Source organism: Cylas formicarius, unplaced genomic scaffold, assembly GCF_029955315.1.
Source record: "Cylas formicarius isolate icCylForm1 unplaced genomic scaffold, icCylForm1.1 PGA_scaffold_2__14_contigs__length_35257938, whole genome shotgun sequence".
NCBI classification, from domain to species: domain Eukaryota; kingdom Metazoa; phylum Arthropoda; class Insecta; order Coleoptera; family Brentidae; genus Cylas; species Cylas formicarius.
This window is the reverse complement of record NW_026844319.1, coordinates 18,255,246-18,272,958: the sequence shown is the minus strand read 5'-3', so window position 1 is coordinate 18,272,958 and position 17,713 is coordinate 18,255,246. Positions and strand designations below refer to the sequence as shown.

Genomic DNA, 17,713 nt, shown 5'->3' with positions numbered 1-17,713 from the left:
TATAGTAGATAAATATTATTAATCTAACAATCAGCAAAAATAACATACAATTGACATTTTTATTTGAATAAAGAAAGTTATTTTGTTTCCGTGAGACAGATCCGTTTGATCCTGAAGCTTTAGTGATCTTAGTTGTGCACCTCTTAATAGTTACTTATCATAGTTTCAGCCATTTTTAACCCGCGCATTTTTAGTTGAGAGTCGTTTGAGTGAGTTGATAAGAGTGTTTTTGTTAAAATGGAAAAAATTGAGTATGGAGCTGTTATAAAATATTTGTTTTTGAAAGGCAATAGGTCTGTGCAAATTAAAGTTGAGTTGGACTCTGTGTATGGGGACTCTGCACCATCCTTTATCACAGTGAGATTTTTGGCAACTTAATTTAAAGGTGGCCATAAGAGTTTCATAGATGATGAACGTTAGGGAAGTCCAAAAACTGCAACTACGAATGAGAATATTGGTAATGTTTATCAAATGGTGTTAAACGTTATGAAAATGTCGCATTTTGAATCAACATTTAGGCATGAGAAAGCTGTCCGCGCGTGGGGTGCCGCGTTTAATCAACTTGAGTTTTGGCGCCGATTAATTACTGTAGATGAAACTTGGATACAGTCAAGGCGGTGGGCTGACTCCGAAGAAAGCAAAACCTGTTTTTCGGCTGGCAAAGTGATGGTGGTTGTTTTTTGGGAGTCATCTGAATCGATTACCTTCAAAAAAGAAAAACCATTACAGGAGCATACTACGCGTCATTAGTTGACAAGTTGAGGACAGAAATTTCAGAAAAACGGCCACGTCTGCAAAAAAAATCCTGTTTCACCAAGTCAACCTTAGTGGCGAAAATCCACAAAATACAGTGTGTACTGCTTGGCCATCCTCCTTACTCACCAGATCTAGCCCCAAGCGACTTCTTTTTGTTTCCTCATCTAAAAACTGCGCTCGGAAGACAAAGATTTTCGTCAAACGAGGAGGCAATAGCTTTCGTCAACAGTTATTTCGTGGAGATAAACGGACGGATTAGAGAGATGGGAAAAGTGTATAAAGATACAAGGAGACTATGTAGAAAATTTAAAAAAAAGACAGAAAAAATGGCTTGAACATTGTTAGGTCGGAAACTTTTCCAGTGACCCTCGTATGAAGAAACTTTTGCAGAGTATGTATTAAAGAAATAAAAAAAATATTCAAGTTCCCTAATATGGTCATCGACTACGAAAGTCTTAGGCAGACCCTTCAGTACATTTTCATGAGACGATTCGAGTTCCAGATGCAGCTTTTCATTGCTTTTAATATGGTCTGAAAAACATTTCGCTTATCTAATTAATGTTAGAGTAGCAGTCCAGAGCTCACTTTTACGGAGTCTAAGCCTCAGATAGTCGCTCGACAGTTTGTCTGTCACACATCATGATCGCTGCGTAAAATATTGTGGGATAGATCGTATAGAGCAGGGATGTCAAACTCATAAGTACACTTGGGCCAAACAAACAAGGTTTAACTTTAGAAGGGCCGCAAAAAAATCATTATTCATAGAAACGTTTATTTTGTATACATTGTAATAATTATAATATATATATGTTAATATATATATATATATATATATATATATATATATATATATATATATATATATATATATATATATATATATATATAAAAAGTCATCGAGTCATTAGAAGCAGTCCAGATAACACTAAAATCAACCTATTTTGCATACAACAAAGTTTTTTATCAACAAATCGACGGATGCGCCATGGGAGTTTCAATTTCCAGCGCCATCGCACAAATTGTACTGGAAGATTTGGAGGAGTCGGTCCTTAGCAATGCTCTTTTTGACATACCTTTTTTCTACAGATACGTAGACGATTGCATAACGGCAATACCAAAAAACAAACAACACGAAATTCTTCAACTCTTCAACAGCTACCATCAGAAATTACAATTTACAATAGGAATAGAGTCCCAAAGTAAAATCAACTTTTTAGATTTAACCCTTCATAATTTAAAAAAAGGAATTAAAACCGAGTGGTACACTAAAGTGACCTGGTCTTCCAGATACGTTAATTTTAACTCCCAGCACCCTATATCGCAAAAAAAATCCGTAATTATTGGCTTGGCTGACCGTGCAATTAAACTCTCTGATCCGGATTTCAGAGAAAAATCGTTTACTAAAGCAAAACAAGCATTAAAACTAAATAACTATCCGGAACGATTAATTAACACCATTTTCAAAAAACGTATACACCTATTCTATAACCAAACTAAACAAAAAAGCAACACCCAACAAAAACAAAAAAAAAATTATCTTTCGCTTCCTTATATACCCAGTATGTCCGAAAATTTTAGCAAAATTTTTATGAATCACAACATTACTATTGCTCACAAAGGATACAATTTGGTAAAAAACATTTTCAGTAAATTAAAAGACAAGATACCGGACGAAAAGAAGAGTCACGTCATTTACGAGATACCTTGCAACGATTGTGAGGGTGTGTACATCGGTCAAACAAGCCAGTATCTTAAAAACAGAATTAATGGTCACAAATACGACAAAAAAAATACGACTGCCCTGAAGAGTCATTGCGCGGAAACCAAGCATTCTTTCAACTTTGCGAAAGTAAAAATTCTAAAAACCGAAAATAATACAAAAAAAAAGGGAAATTCTGGAAATGGTTGAGATCCAAAAAAATAAGAACTCTATAAATTCGAAAACAGACACCAACAATCTCAGTAAGTTATATTGCCACATTCTGAAATAAAACAACAATGGAAGTAACAACATAGGGATATATTAATATAAAATTATAATATATAAAAATAATTTAAAATAAATAAAAGAAAAAAATTATAAATTAACAAAAACACTCTGTATATCCTCTGAACCTTGCACCAAAACAATCGTGCATCGTACGATGTTTTTACAGTAACGTCGACGCGAGCAAACCTCGCGTATCGGTATTATTATTATTATTATTATTTTAAACTCTTATATATATTTTAACTGTTTCGTTAAATTTGTGTGTATTATGTGTGTGAGTGCCGTATACAAATCATTTTTTGTTGGACTTTTATCTTTTATCAAGGGTATGACTTTTTTATTCTCATAGTTGGAAAAAACCAAAACAATAATATTTCTAGGCACTATGACAAAACCAAACGCTTTTAAAGTATAAACTTTCATATGATGCTACCTCTTCAATTTTAAGATTTGTCTTTGTCTCTTTTTGGTAAGGTTCTTTGTAATTCCGTTGTGTATATGTAAAAAAAAAGAACTGTACTATAACATAATTTTAGACTGTACCCCTTTCTGAAGAAGGTCATAGAAGACCGAAACGTCAATATATGGACAAAAAAAATTTTAATCGCTTTTAATACAAAGACCTATAACCCAAGAACCAAAAGCTAAATATATATATATATATATATATATATATATATATATATATATATATATATATATATATATATATATATATATATATATATATATATATATATATATATATATATATATATATATATATTGTTTTTTTTTTAAACGAAAAAGAAAAATTTAATGTTTACGTCCTGATACTTGACATCTCTTCTCTGCTATTATCTTTCCTATTTCTGGAGAAATTATGTTTGCAGTGATAACTTTCAGCACTGACCCAAGGTGAGCATCATTGGTACGGTTTCTAATAGGAGACTTATTACCTTTCATGACTGAAAATAACTGCTCGCACCGATAAGTACTACCAAACATGGAAATAATTTCATATGCGAATTTTCGTGTATTTTCAAGTCTGGCTGGTAAATATTTGTAAAATTCAGGCACGCCCACTTGAATGAATTTTTCTTTCAAATTTGAGTCGCATTGAATCTCGATCACCTCCATTTGCATATGGCTTGGTACTGAGTCTATACTTATTGAGAAAATCGAAGAAAACAATAAAAATTTGTCTTCGAGGGAACTAAAATCGTTAAACCTCATTTCAAATTCAGCTATTAAATTTGCAATTTTTTCTGCGTATTTTTGATACGAACAAGTATCATCTAAACTCGTTTTGTTCATGCTGCACCTCGGGAAGTGTGTCAAATCTTCATTTTTGAGTTGTTTTTCCCAAAGAACTAATTTACATTTGAATGCTTTAATTATGTCAAACATTTTCGTAATAATATGATATTTCCCTTGTAACGATAAATTTGAATCGGTTAAGTGTTTGGTTATATCAACTAAGAAAGGTAAATCTTGTATCCATATTGGATCGGAAAGTAAACTTACGTCTTGATTTTTCATGTTTAAAAATTGACATATTTCTTCTTTCAAATCCCAGAATTGTTTGAGAATCTTGGAGCAAGATAACCAACGTACCTCGGTATAGTAGGACAAACCCGAATATTCACTATCTGAGTCGCTTAAGAAAGCAGTGAATTGACTCTGATTTAAGCCTCGAGATTTTATAAAATTTATAACTTTTTTTATATATGACAAAACATTCTCCATGTTTATTACCTTCGTGCATAGAACTTCTTGATGTATAATACAATGCGTATGATGAATGTTTGAACCGTGAATTTCACTAATTTTTTTTCTTAGTAATGCGACGAAGCCCTTGTTTTTCCCGGTCATTGATGGAGCGCCATCTGTAGCGACAGAATTTAATTTTGCCAAAGGTAGCTCGTATTTCTGCAGAAGTTCAAAAACACAAGTAAATATATCTTGTCCTGTGGTAGTACCAGGCATCGGTATTAATTCCAGTAATTCCTCAAAAATGTTAAAATTCTTGTCACAAGAACGAAGAAACACTGCTAATTGAGCTTTGCCACTAATGTCCGTGCTCTCGTCACAGGCAATGGAGAAACTTTCGAAATTAGATGCTTTTGCTTTAATCTGATCACTTAAATTGGCGGCTAAATCAGTAATTCTTTCCGCAACTGTATTTCGAGACAATGAAATTGATTGAAAAGCCTTCACATTTCCAGGACAAACCATTTCTCCAGCTTTTATTAGGCATTCCTTGATGGAATCACCGTCAGTAAAAGGCTTCGAGTGTTTAGCCATCAACTCGGAAACGACTAACTTGCATGTACCGCCGCTTCACTTTCTTGCAATACTTTACTAAACATCAACTGTTGCTTTTTCAGTCGTAATTTGAGTTCTTTCAACTTTTCTTCTCTCATTAATCCTTAATAATCGTTATATTTTGACTGGTGTTGTTCGTAATGACGTTTAATATTATATAACTTTGGTACATTAATAGTATTTTTACATATCAAGCAGATTATTTTATCTTTTATTTCACAGCAAAAGTATTCTAATTCCCATTTTATTTGGAATATCCTATGTTCGTCAATGATTTTTCGTTTAATTTGACTACCACTTGGTTTTAATACAGACATACTGAATACAATGGGCTGGAATAAATACGCTGTTGTTAAGAAAAAATAATACATTTTAATAAAATGTATAAAAAAACATTTTAATAAAATATTAATGTTAACATTAACTTACCAGAGAAACGGAATAACTGTATAAATAAATGAGAGTACTATGAATTAAGTTATAATTAATATTAAAACAAAATTATTCCTATTACCTGCACTGATTCATGTATATCGTACAAAACTATGTTCAGAGAACTGAGACCATGTGTTTGGCTACATTCGGCTATCGTGGGCTATCGTCGGACGCTACTCACACGTATTTATTATTATTTGCGGATATATTGGCCGGGCCGCAAAAATGTTCGTAGTAGGCCGCGAGTTTGACATCCCTGGTATAGAGGGTAAGCCCTAGAGGCACTGTTATCTAATAGTTTCAGGAAATATAAAAACCAGTGAACAAATTAGGAACCTGAAATTACAACGCGAGCATGACTTTAGACAGCTGCCAAGTCTTTAGAAAAAATGCTACTGGCAGGTTACTGAAAAAATTACTTATTAACCAAGAAAAGGAAAACGGATAAAATGCTTACTTAAAGCGAGAATATTAAAATTGTAAAATAAAAATAATGTTTTTAGCTAGAATTTAAAAACCAGTATTTTAAAAGTGTTTGTCAAATAGATAGGCTTAGTTCAAAACTCAAGGGAAGGTAGTAGAACGGAGAGGCAAACTAATAAATAATTGGTGTTAAATTGAGTTTTTGTTTGATTAAATAATGTATTAATCTAATTAAACTAGTGCACTAGGAGCTCAATTAAGCTAAATATTTGACAAGCGATATTGAATTTTCGGAATTCAAAATTTGCTATTTCATTCTAGAATATATTCAAGTTTGAATTTAACAATGCATATTTGTCATAAGGTCCCTTTTTCTCAGGAAAAACTATAAGCTACGCAATACCACGTCCCATGAAACATAGCACTACGGAAAACGTACATTTTCGGAGGCACTGGTTAATTAATTTGCTCGTGACGGTATTAAATGTTTTTCGAGCTTAAGCGAATATTTTGCGAAACACATTCGAAATGCAAATGAAATTGGGGGTAACGAGGGCCGGAAATGCGAAAATTTAAATTCAATACACTAAACGGCGCGACATTTTTTAACTGGCAAAGCGCCAGCGGGTGATGGTTGCGACGTCACTACGAAAAGAAGCAACAACAAAATGACAATAAAATTATCGGCGTTTTTGCAGCGTCGTCCATAGAAAATTACAAACTCCAATTTTATTATTTCAAATTAAACGCACTATACACAGCAGTAAATTTTTTTTTTATTAATTGTTCCACCAGAATACAATAATTATTTATTGTTGTTATTTCAAAAATTCAGCAAATACCAAATTATGATCTCCTAAACTTTAGTAATTTGATTTTTTTTTTAAATAAATAATTTGAGGAAGCGCTTTGAATTAGCGTTTTATAATATGCTCATTATTGTACTGATTTTTATCTTAATTGATAAAAAATTTTTCTAAATTTCTAGGTTGATTGGCAAACTTGTGTTAACATCTACATCCAGTAAACAAAGTTATCCAAAAACAATAATTTTTTCCTTGGTTTTAACAATCCGTGATTGTAGAACTTACTCATCTTATAATGACGATACATTATACAAGGTGAATCAAAAATCTGCAATTTCATACCATAAATCTGGCGAAACTTTTTTTTTAACGACACATTACAATACGTTTCTGAAATTGTCTTGTCTTCATTTCAGTACGCATCACGCGGAATACTCCTGGGCCAATCGTCGATTTTGCGATCTCTTCGTCGATGTCGGCAGAATTTGTGCATCACAAAATGAAAAATTGCAACCCATTTGGATTTAAAGGTCAATTGGAGTCTCAGACTTTGCTCAACTGGACCATCGGAAACTACGACGATAACATTTCCAATATAACGCTGAGGTAGGTCACGTAGTTTCATTGAAAATATATCCATTAGATTTAGAGGGACCTATGCGGATGCTCTGGATGCATTTGATTTACATTACTCGTACCATGATATGGTATTAAAAAAATTAAGAAAATTTTTGTAATCTATTTTTACCAATTACTTGATCTTTTTTTAATTTATTTTCACCTATATATTTAGCTATTTATAAAACTCACAGCACTTTCCGAGTTCTTCCCAAACTACAGAAACAAAATGCCAATTTGTCAGACGCGAAAATGAATTTTATTAAAAAAAAAATGGTTACAAATATAAATCTTTTAAAGAGTTTTTGTGACATCGAATTATAAATTATAAATGTTCACTGTGTAATACGTTTTGATAAGTTACTAGAAAATAAAAGATTCGTCGTAAGCCGTGCACCCAGCTAAAACCTAACCTAACAAAACTGAACAAATTTGTCTACTCTTGCAAATTGATAGATCAAAAATCAATCCCAAGCTAAAAAAGTTGTCAGCGAGGCAGCGAGCAGTATATTTTTCTGAACGTTAGAGACACAAAATCAACACTCCAGATGATATATATCTACAAGTTCAACAGCCTGCGGGAGTTACTTTGAAAAGAATTAACAAAGTTGTCATCAGTACCGATTTGTCTTACATTTATTATTGATTAATATTGACATTGAAAAATTAGAAAAAATGGACTTAACACCAAACTAAAATTGGCAACCCTAACTGGTTAGATCAGTAAACTCTGGAATGGTTATGGTAAATGCAAATTTTATTGAGAGTAAGACGCTAAAAAAGATAAAGACGCATGCTTGAGTTTTTTAAAGTTAAATCGTTTTTTTTACCCCCTTCTGTAAAATACCTAATTAAACACCGATCTAACTTGCGGAAAGCGTCGTTTAACCACGTGAGTTTTTTGTTCCACGGATCGGAGTCACTTCGGATATTTCCGAGATATTACCGCACGGGTTTGGGAGCGATCGGATGTTTTCGGAGATTTTGATTTTAAATTTTGACATTTGTTATGTCAGTGAAAGTATTCGTATTGTTTTGCAAAAATCTACCCAAAAGCTAACGATCGTACAAAAAGTAGAGTATGCAACACGTTCGGTAAACTTTTTAAGTCATTCGTTTATTAAACACTCGCTCCCCTCGTGTCAAATAAACTGATTCAAATGCCGTTTCCCCACTTGTTGCACATTATAATATTGTAGAGGGTACTTTGTCAAAGCATTTTAACAAAGCAATTTCTACAAATCTTTAAAGGAAATATATTTGCTCATCTAACATATATAATAACAATATGTATATATCGCTAAATAAATGAGGAAGGAAAATACCAGAATTCCCATTACCAGCTCTCTTTTTCTATTGTAAAATTTACCTCACTTTTCCATTGCGCTATTGCCATTCTCGTTAATATTGAGTTCACTGACTTAGGTATAAAAAAACTAGAGCAGGTTCATATTTCTCCAAGAAAGTCTGTATTTCAGCAAAAGGCATAAAAAAAAACGATGGAAAAATAGCGGAACCCATCATGCTATTGCTTTTAAATATCCAATTAAAAAAACCCTACGTGCCTATCCCTTACCTGTTCGAAAATCAATCGACTAATTCCATTGTCTAAGCATATGAGGGCTCGAATGTAAATGTCAAAGTTCGTCGTTTTCGCGCTACGCCTGTTTAACTACCAAAGTTCGGAATTTGTGTTCAATTATTGGGTCTGTTTGTTTAGTGTTTTCGAGTGTACTCACCCCTAAGCCCCAGACCGCGTCTAAACTGATGGTATTATAAATGTTCGATGTCTAAACCTTTACATGCGGTGAACGATGTTTGTTGCGGTCTAAACAACGAATTTTGCGGCAGAGGTTCAATTGACTGGTTTTATAGTTGCTGCATTTTTAAAATCATTCACGTTTTAAAACGCAGTTACGGTGGTACAACTTCAAATGTTCAACTTATTTTTACCCGCTGTATTAGCCGCTCGTGAAGATGCCCCAATACTAAGTTTCATTCCGTTAAGCAAACAGATGAAAATGATAATGGTAATATAAGGGGTGTTTTTTTCGATGCATAGAACTTTAAGTTGCAATAAAACAACGATGGATTATTCGATTGACATGAATTTTATTTATGTGAAAGATAATCTTGAATGAATTGCCAAACCAAACTGAGAATAAATCACTTGACAGCTGTTAAATCGGTCTCCATCTTGAACAGTAATGCCAACTTAAAGTTCTATACATCGAAAAAAAAACACCCATTACTACCTTGAATGTTGATTGTCTTCAACTGAACATTTATTAGTTGAAACAATATAGCTATCAGAAAATATAGTGCCTCTACCTTTGCACAAAACTACCCAACAAGAATACAAGGCCCTATCGCACTTAACTATTCCCTAAAATGGATTTTATGTATTGTAACGATTTCAGAATCTTAAATCAATGTAAATATTTTGCAAAATCAGTTTTCTTTTTCTTGGCACACTTGCTTCTCATTTAAGATTAGAAGTTTTCGTCGGCGTCCAGTGTTTCTTAGAAATTCATCATTCTATGTGTCCAGAGCATTTCACACTTCATGAACCTGAATCAAATGCAAGTATTTATTCCTCTGCGAACATTGAAGAGTATTTGACGTATGCCTGTAGAGCTATTTCTATTCTGATCTTAATTTCTTGGTCTAGTACTAGTTGGTCATTTGTAGTTGATCCGAGATATTTATATTAGCTAATACTTCCTATTTATTTGCCATTACGTGTTGTCATGAATTTAGTTTATTAAATGTTGCTGGCGAGTCCTGCTTTTATGCACGTCTGGTTAACTGGCTCTAATAGTGCTCTACATCCTCAACTGCTATTTTAGGTTAGGTTAAGTATTAAGATATTAAGGTTATTCCTTTATTGCAATAGCATGTATTTAGTTCTATCAATATTATCCGTTGGAGCTATGTAACTTAATATACATTTAATAAGGGCACCCCCCTTTGAGTCAAGCTTGTGATCCTAGGAATTTTTAAAGATAGATAGATGGATCTTTTGCTATGCTCTTGGAATTAAAAAATATTGGAAAATATTATTAAACCCCAGGATTTGATTCATTTTTGTTAATACAATATTTACTTGTCAATATCCAAATACTAGGTTTGAAGGCTTTAGGTCATTTGCGTAGAGAGTACACAGTTTAGTAACTGATCTTCCTTCCAAGCATCAAACACAGACATTTTAATTTGTTTCCGTTTTCTCCCTATACTTATATGCGTTCTCCGTTATAAATTTCATGTGTATGTGCTGGAAAAAGACAGTATTGTCGTATTCCAGCTATGAATTCGATTTTGCGGAGTGATCAGTGATAGTAAGGAAATATTTCTATTTGTTTATTTCTCATTTTATCGTTTTACAATATTCCTATTAACACCTACCTTCCTACACTAGTGCAAAAATTAGTTTCCATATAAATTACATATTCTAATTGATGACACAAGATAAACCATTGATGCAAAGGACTGTACCAAATTTTCTGGTTTTTCAAAATATTTACAAGTATCTATCATTAGGTCTCCTCATTTAACAATTCTAAATTTTAGTAGTAATCGAGACACTACAATATGATATCTTAAAGACATCAAATTTGGGTGTTGATTATATCTGAGTGCCTGCAAAGCAACAAAAGTATTTTAAAGACCTGTTCTCCGAGACGTCAATAAGGTGTCCTAAATGGGCTTATACTAGATGATGTTCATGATTTTTTGTGTCTATGTGTGTGTTTAAGATAATATCTTTAGATATCTTTAGATGTCTCTTCGTATTGATAATATATACATAAAATGTCATTTATACGTTGACTTCTGTAATATGTGAGTTATTTAGTAGGCGCAAGCAGATGTTCATAAGACGTCATGAATATCTGTTGTACGTCTAGCAGAATTAAAAAAAAAACCAATTCGTTTGAAAACTACATTTTTATTTAACAAGACATTTTAACAATATCGCATATTAACCAATCAGTTAACTCAGACATTTTTCCGAATTATCCTTCTCCTTGTTTTCTACCAGATTTAGAGAGTTTCTGGATTCCCTGCCCGAGTCCCACCACTGCCTCTCCGCAGACAAATTTATCATGAAGAAGATAGCAGTGGACGCGTAGATGACTGCTGCGACGATGAACATTATTCTCCACAAACTTTTGTCGGTCTAAAATAATATTTTCTATCCAGTTTATCACATTGGACGGAAAAGTATGTGAAATAATATTTTTGTTGTTCAAACAGTTTCGCAACACTGCTGAGTTTTGCAAATGTTTTTTGTTTTATACAGTTGTCAGTTTGATCAGTATAAAGCAAATATAATTTTTTAAACGGAAAATTGAACCCTAGATATAGATAGACCACTAAATTCATTTCTGTTTTTTAAAGATTTTATAATAATTAGATAAGAAAGAAAGAAAATTAAAAGAAAAGAAAAATAGCCAGTGTAGCAAAATGCTATTTAAACAACGGGTCATCCAAATCATAGAAAGTACTATTTTTGTTGAAGAAAACGTTTTCATAGACATATTTTTTAAAGAATCTGGTAAAAATTTCTATTTTCATTTGTTTGATGTTAATGTAATTCTTCTTCTCGCATATTTTCAATACTCGGAAAAAATAAAACTCAAAGTTTGGACGATGGTTTAGCGTTCACCTTATTTATACTGCGATACAATAACTATTTTTATTATTCTCTGGACTGCGAAAATACTACAGACTATAAATAATATTTGGATTGATTCTGATTGATTGCAGCTTTTATTATCATAATTGATATTTGGTAGTTTAAAATAACATTTTTTTTATTTTAAAATTGCTATGAAAAACCTACCTAGAAAAATCTAAAATGTAGGCGATATTTTTCAATAATATTTGTTAACTGACAAACGGCGGACAAAAATACTTGTCCTGCTACAGTTCAAACGAAACTGCGGGTCAAAATTAAATGAAAAATTACCTCGTCGGTGACGACGAACTGTACGAGCAGGGGAGCTAATATAGCAAGCGTTTGACCGATGCCATTGGAAAATCCGAACAGTATTCCGGAAAATCGGGGCGATATATCAATATGATTTACGTTGTGCCCGCAAAACATCGCGCCGTTCAGACTGATCGCCACAATGAGCAGAATTGCGATTCCCACCCTGGACTCTTCGTACGCTAGCCAAATAAGGGCGCCAGCCGGAATAAATGAACCTGAAAAGCAAATTGACAAAGTTTGTGGAACCCTCGTTCTATTTCCATACTTCCTTTTGATTCCCATTTACCAACCAATTTTATCACATAGCATGACAACAATAATTATAACACTACAAAAAAATGAAATGGCAAAAAATGATTTGTTCCCCTTCGCGTTCAGCATTTCTATAACTAGATATAAATATATATGCCTTCTCTTTCCTTTAGTCATTCACACTCTCTTAACATATATTCTAAGGTTTTCTTCCTTTGCTGCATTATCTACACTTTCTCTCCTTTTATCCTAACCAATACTTACATGCATTTTCCTAATACCACCATTTACGAAAATATTGTGGTAAGCGTGTTAAGTTACTATAAACATATTTTCATACCTGTAGATAAAATATCAAATCCTTTAGTTTAGTTTTCGCCAGCACGGTATATCTTTATTATTTCTATATATATATAATTAGATTTATTAACCAAAGCTAACCAGAGCCCATACCTTTCGTTACAACTGAAAAGCAACAAAATTGGGAACAAAATGTAATGAACGAAGCGAAATACAATTATCCTAATGTACATCAGCGTAATTAAGTTCTTTAATATATTTCAGGTAAAAGCTGAAAAATATATGCGAGGCACTCGACATTTTTCGTGTTTCAATTACTGTCCATTTCACGTCTTCTGTGGGCGAATCGTAGCGGCGTTATTAATTGAGATCGTTATCCGCAGTTTTAGTTCAAGATTTAATGGAAAAGGTATGCGGAACGTTCGTAGAAATAGTATCAAAAGCAAAAATGACTTTTTTCTACTCCCGTCTGTAAAATACCTAATTACCTACCGATTTAGCGTGCGGAAAGCGTCACTTTACCACGTCGGTTTCCTTTCCCATGAATCCGAGCCACTTCGGACATTTCTGGGATTTTATCGCACGCATTTGGGAACAATCGGATGTTTTCGGAGATATTTCCCACGCTTTGAATTTTGACGTTTGTCAATTCTGACGGTCGTGTCAGTGAATGTATTTGGGTTGTTTTGTATCCAAAAACTAACGGTCGTAGAAAAAGTATAGTATGCAACACGTTCAGTAAACTTTTTAACTCACTCGTTTATTAAACACTCGCTCCGCTCGTGTCAAATAAACTCGTAAGTCAAATGCCGTTTACCGCACTTGTTGCATAATATACTATAACCTCATCAGATGGTCAAATTTAGTTTTTGCACCTAATCAGAATTTTTATTCATAGAATTAACTGCTGAACACAAATGTGGTGCAACTTTAGAATTTCCCCCTGTATAGCGTTGACTAACTGTATTATTTAAATATGAAGAAATAAGAGAAAATACAATTTTAATTTGTTACATGGACCATGTTGTATGGAACATCCTGTATACATTAAAATAATTTTAGGTGATGCTTTTAAAGCACATGTACAATTTTTGATTTATTTCTATCGCTAGTGCCCTTTATATAGACCAGCATAAAGGATAATTTTATTTACTACATAGTGCCTTATAATTATTTTTTTTAGAAAAGTCAATCACATGTAGCTTGATTTTTTCTAGTTTAGCTACATTTTACAAGTTAAAGTTAGAAAAACATTCCGGCGATTTTTGATATTTTCTTGTTTTTGTTTAATCATTTCGAGTTGTTCTTTTCATACGAAAAAGCCTAGTCGATAACGAATTAAAAGGGAGATTATTGAGAATTGGAGACTAAACAGTAGTAGCAAATCTTACCTATCCCGTGAAAAATCCTCCTCGAATTTATCCTGGACGTGTACCCTTTGTATATAAGATAATCGGCTATCGGTCCGTAGAGAATTGTGAAAATTAAGGCTACTATATAAGGCGCTGAAGAAGTCCACCCGGTCTACAAGGGTTTAGGTGGAAGATTCTGTTTGGCAAATTATGTATATTTACTGCTTCGATGTCGAAACCGGTAGTTTTCTCCAGATACGTCGGAATTTCCGTTATCAAAAAAGTACTGCCCCAAGACTCACCAACTGCACCCAGAATGATGGCCCAGTACGGAAGGGATGTGAATATTGCTCTCCAGGGGATTTTTATATTCTGAAGTATTTATTTAAGTTATTTATGTTAAAATAGCGAGAAGAAATAGATACACATTATTAGGAAATCATACCTTCAAATCGTCAACGTCAGTCCGCTGGCCTAAAGAATTCTCTATGTATTTCTTCTCCTCGTCGCTGATACTTTTGTGACTCGCTGGACTTTCGGCACTCAAATACAACCAGAATAAACACCAAACCAAACCAAGGCCTCCGAAAATATAAAACGAAGCCGGCCAGCCCCATCCAGAGGAAGACAGATATGCAGTTACCGGCATCGATATTATTGTTCCGAAACTGCAACCTAAACAAAAGTAATCTGACTCGTACGTGCCAGAGCCCAAGGTACGAACCAGAGTATACCGAGGTGTTGATCCACGACCTTTCTTCGGTCGGTGCCCATTTTCCGATCATATTGTGGCACAATGGCAGGATGAAACCTTGGGAGATACCTTGAATCACTCTGCAGAATATTATACCAGCACTTCCGAAATGAATGCTTAGTATGGGTATCAATACGGACGCTAGGGAATTCACGAACATCGCTGAAGCGAGGACGTACTTCAAACCGAAGTTATGGCCGATTTGTCCGCTAAAGAATTGCATAACGGCGTAGCTCCAGTAAAATGACGATAGTATAACCCCCGTATTCGACCAATTAAAGGTCTGAAACATAGTACACGTGTTGCACTCTATAGTAGTGGCGTAAAAATCTCCTACCTTCCACCACTTTTCAATTTCAGTTGATAGTTATCTACTGAATAAATACACGAGCTCAGTTCTTTCTTTATGTCAGAGTGAACAGAATGTAAGTGGAAGAGAGGAATTTTTACGCTCTCATTGTATGCGACCTACTGGTATATCCTCATTGGTGGACGTACTATTTCCTGTCATAGCGACAATGCTTACGGAAAGGATTGTCCGGATGGCGTAAGAGAATCCCATCAGAAAAAATAGGAGCGTCATCTGGATATACCTAATTTTAATCTTCCGGCCTGTAAGGAAATGATTTTTTCAGTTACATTAATGTAAAAAATTGGTATTCTTCATATCGTTCATATGTTTCAGCAAGTGGTGTCATGTGATTTGCTCGTCATGCGAAGTGGAAAAAGGTTTAAAATTTGTGCACGGAATATAAAAAATAGCAAAAATTACTTACCCATGACATTCTACTAGGAAATTTACAAACTAACTCGCCAAGAGGCAGATAGGTCTGATGTGACCCACATTTGCAAACACGTGGTCGTTCTAAAATATAATTCTTCCACGAAATTTATGCGGTTTGTCCAAAATAACCCGTTCGCTTTCCGCCATTAAAAATAAATGTCAACTCTTTGGTTTTTGTTTATAAGGCGAATTTAAAAATATTTTAAATCAATTTATTTATATCAGGAATAGAATTGCCACACATATTTAAAGCGCTCTGTGAAGTCTGAATGTTTGCGAATAGAAATTTCTGCTTGTATTATCCAGGGCGACCCACATGCGATGTCAGCTTGGAGGTTTACCGAAAGCAAAAGATACTATTGTTAGATGAGAACAACTGCTTGGACGCTAGTTGGTTCAAACGCGCTGTGTTACAAATTTGATTGATAAGTAATTTTAAAATGGTAACATTTTTATTGCTAGGAAACAAAACTGACAACCGAGTAAATATAAAATAAATATTAAAAATTAAAAAAAAAGCCTTATATACCTGGACAGACGATCATTACGAAGCTTGGTTTTCAAAAATAAAAACAGACTTATCCAAATATTCCGAATTAAAGTGGGTCGGTCGAAACCGAAAATGTAAAATTTTAAAATTTATCAGCGCTATCGCATATGACTTATTGGCATGTGACATATGTGGTTTTTGCTATTTTCCATCTGGTGAAGACAAAAATATTCACCGATTATTGGACAAACACGAAACAAATTTATTAAATCTTATTGCTATTGCACAATTTATAATTGATCCATGAGATAGTGTCTACGGTAGAAAATCACTAAAATTAGCCGAAATTTGATAACAAGGAGAGGGCTTCAAGAAGTACATATTTTTTCTAATTAAACAATGAGATAAACTGCATTTGAGTAAATTTCATTTTTACCCTAGAACTAGTTGCCAACTTCCCTAAAAGTTCAAAATGAAAAATTATAGTTGCTCTTTAGTTTTCTTATATTTCTACCAGTATATTTTTTTTCAATATGACAAAAATTATTATTTAAGTTATAAAAAGGTATTTAAATATAAAAAAGCAAATTTTATAAACTGAAAGCAAAAATAGAATCAGTGAACTCATTAAAAAATGAGAAAAAGAAAAAAATAAAATATATAATTTCCCTATTCCAGATCTCTGAAGATCAAGATTTTGTATTTTTTTTAGAATAAGGTTTTGAAACTATATTCAATATTAATAGTTTATAGAAAACTAAATGTTTTTTCAACATAAAGATAGATCAGTTTCGAAATTTGTAAGTGTTATTGCGATGCTCGCCCAAAACACTAAAATTAATTGAGTTTCCCTTTCAATTTCAGAAAAAGTTAATAAATTTTTTATTTTTATTTTTTTAATAAATCTGCTTTCGTTAGAGCGGTATTATTTTAAATACTTCCATTTCTGAATTAAGATAATTTAGTTTTACCATTTTTTTTGCAGAAATACTCAATGATAACCTCAAAAGGCAAAACCAGAACTCACTAAATCTAAGCCACGGTACTATCCCTCAGTACTTAGCAATTGTCATAATTATTTCATGCAAATCAAGTAATAAAATAATTACGTACCATGATTTTGCGTAGCCTCCATTTTATTGTACTTTTAAAATCACATTCTTCCCACGACGAATATCTAACCTCAAACACTGGGGTACTTGAAGTAGTACTGATTATAACAGACGTCGCGTCGTTCCGACACACATGCTTTTGTGATCTTATCGGATGAAAATGTAATCTAATTATGGTAATGGCCGGGCCAATTTATATGTGATTTTGACGCTTTAATTTATTTTTGGAATAACCGTTATAGTCACTTATTCTTTACGAGTGATACGCGTGAAGTAACAAGTTTGTTCAAGACAGGAGGAGAAAATGCTTATGTTTCTCGGACTAGACATTTTTACTGATT

The 17,713-nt window shown here is 33.3% G+C and overlaps 2 protein-coding genes across 7 annotated transcripts in view; one reads left to right on the top strand and one right to left on the bottom strand.

Annotated features, from left to right (window-relative positions):
- Window positions 1-17,713, top strand: part of LOC132698003 (uncharacterized) — a 192,394-nt gene that overhangs the window by 50,692 nt on the left and 123,989 nt on the right. For all 4 annotated transcript variants that reach the window (XM_060663821.1, XM_060663819.1, XM_060663822.1 and 1 more), the window contains one exon: window positions 7,134-7,323. In XM_060663821.1, coding sequence (XP_060519804.1) covers window positions 7,134-7,323 — 190 coding nt within the window. The remainder of the gene's footprint in view (window positions 1-7,133; window positions 7,324-17,713) is intronic.
- LOC132698006 (putative inorganic phosphate cotransporter) lies at window positions 11,290-17,548 on the bottom strand. 3 transcript variants are annotated; one of them, XM_060663828.1, is made up of 8 exons: window positions 17,374-17,548; window positions 15,459-15,598; window positions 14,957-15,269; window positions 14,678-14,907; window positions 14,455-14,604; window positions 14,272-14,404; window positions 12,305-12,543; window positions 11,290-11,512 (listed from the first exon to the last, which is right to left on the bottom strand). In XM_060663828.1, exons 1-8 carry the CDS (start codon window positions 17,393-17,395, stop codon window positions 11,327-11,329), a joined length of 1,413 nt encoding a protein of 470 aa, XP_060519811.1. In that variant the 5' UTR covers window positions 17,396-17,548; the 3' UTR covers window positions 11,290-11,326. The 3 variants fall into 3 exon arrangements, with proteins under 3 accessions (XP_060519811.1, XP_060519812.1, XP_060519813.1); XM_060663829.1 differs by lacking the exon at window positions 17,374-17,548 and adding an exon at window positions 15,763-16,672; XM_060663830.1 differs by lacking the exons at window positions 15,459-15,598; window positions 17,374-17,548 and adding an exon at window positions 15,324-15,426.

What these genes read in the sequence shown, in the direction of transcription:
- LOC132698006 (XM_060663828.1), bottom strand. Translation starts at nt 17,395, where the DNA reads ATGGAGGCTACGCAAAATCATG. An exon ending in CTGACGTTGACGATTTGAAG is followed by an intron (nt 14,605 to 14,677) that starts GTATGATTTCCT and finishes TAAATACTTCAG; the next exon opens with AATATAAAAATCCCCTGGAG. An exon ending in AGTTCGTCGTCACCGACGAG is followed by an intron (nt 11,513 to 12,304) that starts GTAATTTTTCAT and finishes ATATTATTTTAG; the next exon opens with ACCGACAAAAGTTTGTGGAG.